This window comes from Mastigoproctus giganteus, chromosome 1 (assembly GCF_048544385.1).
Source record: "Mastigoproctus giganteus isolate SK-2022 chromosome 1, ASM4854438v1, whole genome shotgun sequence".
In the NCBI taxonomy this organism is placed as follows: domain Eukaryota; kingdom Metazoa; phylum Arthropoda; class Arachnida; order Uropygi; family Thelyphonidae; genus Mastigoproctus; species Mastigoproctus giganteus.
The window spans coordinates 100082636-100090247 of NC_143575.1; the positions used below are offsets into that span (position 1 = coordinate 100082636).

General features: G+C 36.2%; 1 protein-coding gene across 3 annotated transcripts in view; it reads left to right on the forward strand.

Moving 5' to 3' along the window:
- Positions 1–6752, forward strand: part of DMAP1 (DNA methyltransferase 1 associated protein 1) — a 120884-nt gene extending 114132 nt beyond the window's left edge. For 2 of the 3 annotated variants that reach the window (XM_090381384.1, XM_090381391.1), the window contains exon 13: positions 6648–6752. In XM_090381384.1, the coding sequence (XP_090237510.1) occupies positions 6648–6707 (60 nt within the window). In that variant the 3' untranslated portion in view covers positions 6708–6752. The remainder of the gene's footprint in view (positions 1–6647) is intronic. The other variant, XR_016547390.1, reaches the window with a different exon arrangement.
- Positions 6753–7612: the final 860 nt, after the last annotated feature.

Sequence of the window (7612 nt, forward strand, 5' to 3'; positions counted from 1 at the left end):
ATCCTGTTGCAGCAGCATAGTGTCAGTAGTGTCCTTGACAACCCTGCCAACCTTTGTATCGTCTGCAAACTTGGACATTAAGCTTGATATACCATCATCAATATCATTTATAAATACAGAAAACAATAATGGACCCAACACTGAGCCCTGAGGGACTCCACTAATAACATTAGTCCACGATGAGCAGTGTCCATTGATTACCACTCTCTGTCTTCTCCCCCTCAACCACCCCTTTATTCATAGCAGCAATTTGCCTCCAATGTCACACTGCTCCAATTTGTGTAGCAGTCTTCCATGTGCAACAGTATCAAAAGCCTTTCTAAGATCCAAGTATATAATATCAAAGTTATTCCCTGCATCCAATTCTTTTGTGACTGCATCATAGTATCCAATCAAGTTGGTCAGGCAAGACTTCCCCTTAACAAAACCATGCTGTGTCTGAGCTATAACTGAAGTCTTGTCTAAATGATCCTGCAGTGCTTCTTTAACCAGTGCCTCCATTAATTTACCTGGAACAGAAGTTAAGCTCACAGGTCTGTAATTACTTGTGTCAGCCTTTGATCCTCCTTTGTGAATTGGGGTCACATTTGCACATTTCCAGTCTATGGGTACCTCCCCTGAGTCCAAGGAAGCTCTCATAATTATGGCTAAGGGTTTGCTTACTTCCTTTGCTGCCTTCTTTAATATAACTGGATAGATCCCATCCACCCCGGGTGCCTTTCTTGTGTTTATCTTCAACAGTTTCTCCTCCACTTTACTCCCAGTTATTTCAAGATTCTATAGCTTACTGCTAGAGTTGAATACACCTCTGGCATTCCCCTTGCTGAATAACTCCTCATGTGTGAATGTCGATGCAAAATATTCATTTAGTTTGTTAGCTACCTGAGCAGGATCATCAACAGTTGACCCATCAATATCAAGTGGACCAATCTGATTCATCCCCTTCCTTCTAGAGTTTACATAAGTAAAGAACTCTTTGCTGTTTTTCTTTGCATCCCTTGCCAAGGATTTCTCGTAATCTGCCTTCGCCTGCCTAACCTCCTTTGTAACTTGCTTGCATATCAACTTGTATCTATCATAGGCTTCTGTGTCATGTGTTAATTTGTAAGTATAGTATCCCATGCATTTTTCTTCTCTGCCATATGCCTCATTAGTTCATCTGACATCCATTTTGGCCTAAACCTTGAACAATATTTCTTAGTTGGTATGTAAAGCCTAGTAGCTTCCAAGATAAGTTCTTTGAATGCTTCCCATTTTGAATTTGCTGTTGGTAACATCATCAGTTGGTCCCACTGTATAGAATTTAAATACTGTCTCAGTCCATCGTAGTCGCCTTTACGGAAGCAATAACCCTTCCCTTTACCCCTAATGGTAGTTACCTCTTTGAGTAAATCCCACTTCAGCACACTGCTGATAATCAAATCAAGAGTATTACTCCCTCTAGTTGCCTCCCGAACATGCTGATGTAGAAAACAATCATCCAATAAATCCACAAAAGCCCTGCTAGTGCGTGAGTAACCAGCCCCCAAATTCCAGTCAATATCTGGGAAATTAAAATCTCCCATTATAAGACTCTCTGATTTACTGGCCCACTCTATTTCCCTCTACAGTTCCTTATTATACTCATCAGAGTCATTAGGCCTATAGCACACTCCTACTCTCATTTTTGATCTCCCAATGCTTATGTCACACCAAACTGACTCAACACTGCACTGTCCAGCGATGTCAACTGGCTTCACTTCCTTGGTTTTTATGTGTTTCTTAACTAATAGCATAACCCCTCCCCCCTTCCTATCCTGTCTATCCCTTCTGTAGACGTTGTACTCCCCAAATTGCAGTTCTGCATCCCTTATATCTGTGTGATACCACGTCTCTGATATCCCAACAATATCTGCCTTTGATGTTTTGAGCAATACCTCAAATTCATCAAATTTATTTACTAAACTCCTAGCATTGGTGTACACACAAGTATACCTGCACCTGTTCTTTTTCTTAGCTACCCTAACACAACCCATGTGTTTACTTGTACCCCAGTGATTCCCAGCAGTCTTTGAAATATCCTGCATCTTATTTTCTAGGCTGCGGCTCATTCCAATAGAAGCAGTGCAAGAATCACTTTCACCTCTGCCAGTGGCTACTGTCAATCTATTGGTCTTTGTCTCCCCCCAAGCTAGCAGTTTTCCGACCCACCTAACACTGCCTCGATAGCATCAGCAAATATTCTTGCACCCTTTCTATTTAAGTGTATCCCATCCCTGTAGAAGCAATCTCTCCTGTTAACAAGTACAGTCCAGGCTGAAAAAAATTCTACCCCTTGAGCCTTGCACAATCTTTCCAGGACCGAATTGATCGACAAGGCTCTCATCATATACTCCCTCCTATCATGTCTGGGCAGAATTGCAGACACTTTCAAATTCAACCCTAATTCTCGGCTTTTGTTCAGCAGTGACCTGTACTTGTTAAGTAATTCTGCCGGTCTCCTACTCTTAATATTATTAGTGCCAACGTGTACAACTATATCACCTTTTGTGCCCTTAAAAGATGATATTTGCTCTACAACATCATCAACCTTTGCCCCTGGCAGACATACCCTGGTCCTGTTCCACCTATCTTTTTTACAAAGCATGTTCCCCGTTTCCCTGACAATAGAGTCACCAACAACTACTAGTTCCTTCGGGACCAGCGCATTCTGCCTTGGGGGTTGCCTCTGTGTCACGCGATGCCCAAGTGCAAGCTCTGGCGTTGATGTGGGCAGCTGAGAGCTTGATGGGCCCCTCAATTTAGTTTCTTCGAGGGCATCCACCCTGTCCTTCAAGCTCTCATATAGGCCAACAAGAACGCCAAGTTGTTGCTTGATATCGATACACTCCTTGCATCGCGCACACACAAAGACATCCCCCATGGCAGTATCATGTCCCGTACCCGATTGCTCTGCAAACATCAAGCAAACGGTGCATTTTATAAGGCTGTGAGTCAGAGGACAGCTGCCCCCCTCAGTTCTGCTCTGAGCCACAGCACTTCCATTAGCTTGAGCCTTTTGCTTTGCTGCTCTGGTCTGAGTCATGATTCTATTAATTTATTAATTAATTATAATTAATTATGTTATGTTATTAATTATGTTAAATATAATTAATTATATTACGTTTGTAATCTAAGTCGTTATATGTATTTATTTAAACGTACAATTTAACTGCTAACGAAGTTCAACTAACGCTATCGTATCACAATGGCGGGAAATTTACGAACGGTAGCGGAGTTGAAACACGTGGAAACCCTTACCGATACTTTTATGCAATTACAAGGCCGAGTAAAGAATAAATACACCAAATTAATCAGAAAATCACAAAATAATGTTATACTACTAAATTTAAATCAAAAGTTTTAGAAAAACAATAATTTCAAATCAATAAATAAGAAAAATCCACTTAGCAGCTTTGAACACTACCGTCGCTAGTAGCCTCGTCAGCAGACTTTTCACTGTGTACCACCCAAAACCCTCTGTATAATGCACTATCTAATCTGATCGGTTTGACTTGTCTTGCAATTCAGTTGTCTTAAAGTATAAACAGAAACTTTTTGATGACAATCACAAAAACAAAATCCATTTTGCAGTACAGTAGGATACATTGAATCTTTAGTTCAAAATTAATATAGCCTTATGTTAATTTTGAAATAAATGAGTTTTCCATGTTAATAACAAAACCAAGTTAAAAACCATTATAAATATAGAGTAAAATCCATTTTTTTTTTTTTTTTTTTTTTCTCTCTCTCACAGTAAGAGGTTTCTGTTATGAGTGTATTTATATGCTAATATACGAGCTTATCTGGTTCTTCTCTTAATATATGCAGAACATATGGAAAGAAGCTACAGAGAACGTTAGTCATTTAGATTGTAATGTTCTCTGTAGTAATTCTTTTAATTACCACTAATAGAAGAAGTATTTACTTTTTTAAAGGCAGGCAAAATCTTTAATATGAAAATAAATATACAGGTAACCCTCGTATAACGTGGTACCTATACAACACCGTTTCGATATAACATGGTTTATAAATTGTGACTACCCTTGTATGACATGGTCGTGGTTTCGATATAACGCGATCTACAAATTGTTGTATCGCTTCTTTTCATACACTTTTACCACGTGACTTAAAAATCAAACTTTATGTTCATTAAATTTGTATCTGCTCGTATAAGGTATAGTTACCAGAACCGAATTTATATAAGGGGAAACATGCAAGTACATACATACATATTTTTTTGTGTAGTGCCAAATTTTTACCTTATAAAGAGTTAATTGTTGCACAAGTAGTTATAAATAGTGAATTTATTTGGGGAATATCCCTTAGCAAATAAAAAATTTATTTTTTATAGTAATGGCCACCAAAACTGCAAAAGAAGGGAAAAAAACCAACATTGAAAAGAAAATTCATTTCTCTCGAAGAAAAAATTAAAATCTTGGATCGGTTGAAAAATGGAGAAAAGCAAGGAGTTGTTGCAAGGACTTTGAATTTAATTGAATCAACAATTCGTACAATCAAACAAAATTAACAGAAAATCAGAGATAGTGTTATTGCTGGGTCAACGATAAGTGCAAAGCTCATTGCTCGTGTATGCGATATTTTAATGGGAAAAATGGCGAAATCTCTAATGGTTTGGATTGAAGATTGCACTCACAAGAAAATGTCTTTGAGTGGAAACCTTATTAAACAAAAAGCCCTTAAAATTTATCGATGTTTAAAAGAACTTGAACAAGATTTTTCAGAAGAAAACTCTCAGCATGAATTTTCAAAAATTTTAAAAAGCAATTTTCTTTGCATAATCTTCAGCTCCAAAGAGAATCAGCAGATGTAGATGTTGCCTGAAAATTCCCTGAAGAAGGTTGATATAGTGCAGACCAGGTATTCAATGCAGGTGAATTTGGGTTAAACTGGAAAAAAATGCCAAAACGCACTTATATATCGAAAAATGAAGAAACAGCTCCTGGATTCAAAGTTTCTAAAGACAGAATTACTCTACTGTTTTGTAGTAATGCGTCAGGTGATTACATAACAAAACCAATGTTAATTAACCGATGTTTAAATCCTCGTGCTATGAAAGCGATTGACAAGTCCATCCTCCCTATTTATTGGAGAGCCAACAAAAAGGCATGGCTTACAGCTAGCATATTTTAAAATTGGTTTTTTAACTGTTTTGTGCCTGATATAGAAAGATACACAAAGAAAAAGAATATCAACTTTAAAATTTTACTAATTTTAGATAACGTGCCAGGGCACTCAAAAAATGTAATCCATCCGAATATTAAAATAATTTATTTTCCTCCTAATACAACGTCGCTTATTCAACCCCTTGATCAAGGGATAATTTCAACATTTAAAGCATATTATATTCGTCAAACATTCAAATTAATTTGGGAAAAAATGGAATCTAATCCAAACATGATACTGCCTCATGGCGCCTCCGTAGCCAGGTGGGAAGGAGCAGCAGTGCGTAGCACACGCTTCTTGATTAGACTGGGGTTCGAGCCCGTCACCACCAAATACGGAGGATGCGGAAAGGTCAGGGAATGACCACTGCATATTCCCGGAGCAATATGGCCTTAGTTGCTAATGCTCCTAAAAACCAAATAACAAACAAACAGACACTGCCTCAAGTGTCGAAGGAGTTTTCAATATTTAATTGTGTAAAAATTATTTCTCTATGTGAAAGGAATTAAAACCCTCTACACTGAAAGGTTGCTGGAAAAAATATGGCCTGGTGTCATCCTTAATCAAAATTTCGTACCTCCTGTGGCTGCTGAACTAAGTCATATAACAAACCTGGCACACATTTGTGGTGGTGAGGGATTTTTCTATATGGTTGAAAATGAAATTCATAAATTAACCTTATAGAAATTGGTTAATTTCTATAATTGATGAAGAAACAGATTTAAATGAGGAGGAATTGGCTCAATTAATAGAAGACGGCAAACCAAATACAAATGGTGAGGAAAGTTCTACTGAAGATTCTGATTGTGCTGAGTCCATTAAAGAGTTCAGTCTAAAGAAATTAGCAGAAGGATTAAATTTGGCACAAAAGTTAGGAAGTTATTTTATGGATAATGATCCCTCAATAAGAGCGCACAGAAAAATTCAAAAGGCAATTGGACAGTTGTTTAGCTCCATGTTATGAACTTAATAAAGAATTGCAGCATAGTGGTAATCAAGGTCTTATTACCGACTTTTTGATAAGAAAATCAGCTGAAGTACCCAGTGAGATTTATACAAATGATGTCAAAGAGATTTCGAGTGATAACGACATCCGGCCACTCGTAAATAAAGAATATCTACGAAATATTTTTTCTGAAGACAGTGATGACGATTAAAATATCCATTTCTTTAATTTTGAAATTTATGCTATGTATTTGTTAAATAGTTAGTTACATGAATTCTTGAAAGAATAAAATATGTTTTTGTTGAATGTCATTGTTGTTTTTATAATTAAAAAAACACTACTGAACATACCCTACATTTTGTATGAAACCTGAACCTCATATAACGCGTGATATTTCTGGAACCTAACCTCCGTGTTATACAAGGGTTACCTGTAATTGTATTGTTTATGTGCAGTATATGCAAAATATTGTAATATTTTCAATCCACTTTTACAGAGAAAAAGGCGAGCTGCACTGGAACAGAGTAATATTCTGAAGAAGATCAAGAAGATGTAAATAATTTTTATGGGCTATTTTTTGATCATGTTCGTAAAAAGCATATAGTCATATTTGTACACGATATTAATTTATAAGTCATGCTGAAGTCATGTAATTGTCCGAAGATGAGTTATGTAAATAAAAAAAAAATAGGCCTATTATTAATGTTAGATCTTTTCATAATACTGAAACTACATTTTTCACCTGTTTCATGTTTATATAACATAATACTTCAACTTCATGTAAAAAAATCTTCTGCTATTGCTGAGTTCTATATAAAACCATACACACAGCTAGTAGCATATCCTGAATCTGAGTTGATGATGAAATATACTTGTGCATTAAGAAAATTAATTTATACCTTTCATCTTTTTTGAAGATTTCCCAATATAATGTTTTACAGAAAGCTTTGTTTTTTTTTTTTTTTTTTTTCCCCTATAAGCTCAATCAAAATTGTGATAAGTTTTTTACCATTAGTTCAGTTTCCTCCTCTTCAGCATGTGGGGTTTGTTTCCTTGTGGTCTACTTCTATAAAATTAACAAGGTTAATTCATCTAGTTATTTGCTCTTGAAAAAAATATTTGAAATGTACAGCTCACGTGAGATTTTATATTCTGAGTATTGTTTTCTACAAATCTATTGGGTGTAAGACAATTCAGAATAAAAATGATTCCATTTCCTAGATGGAAAAGTTCAGAGAGAGTTCGCAGTTGGATGGTATTTCAGCAATTATCATAATAGCAGATATTTGTGCAAAATGTGCTAGTTTTTGTAGGGCAGATAAAATTTTCGACCAAGATAGAATATACAAAATTGCTTTGTTCGCTATCACTGTTTCTCAGAGTGATACAGAATGTGAGCATAATTTCGTTTGTGAATTATTCCATAAAAAAAATGGAATAATTCAGGTCAATTATGTTAGT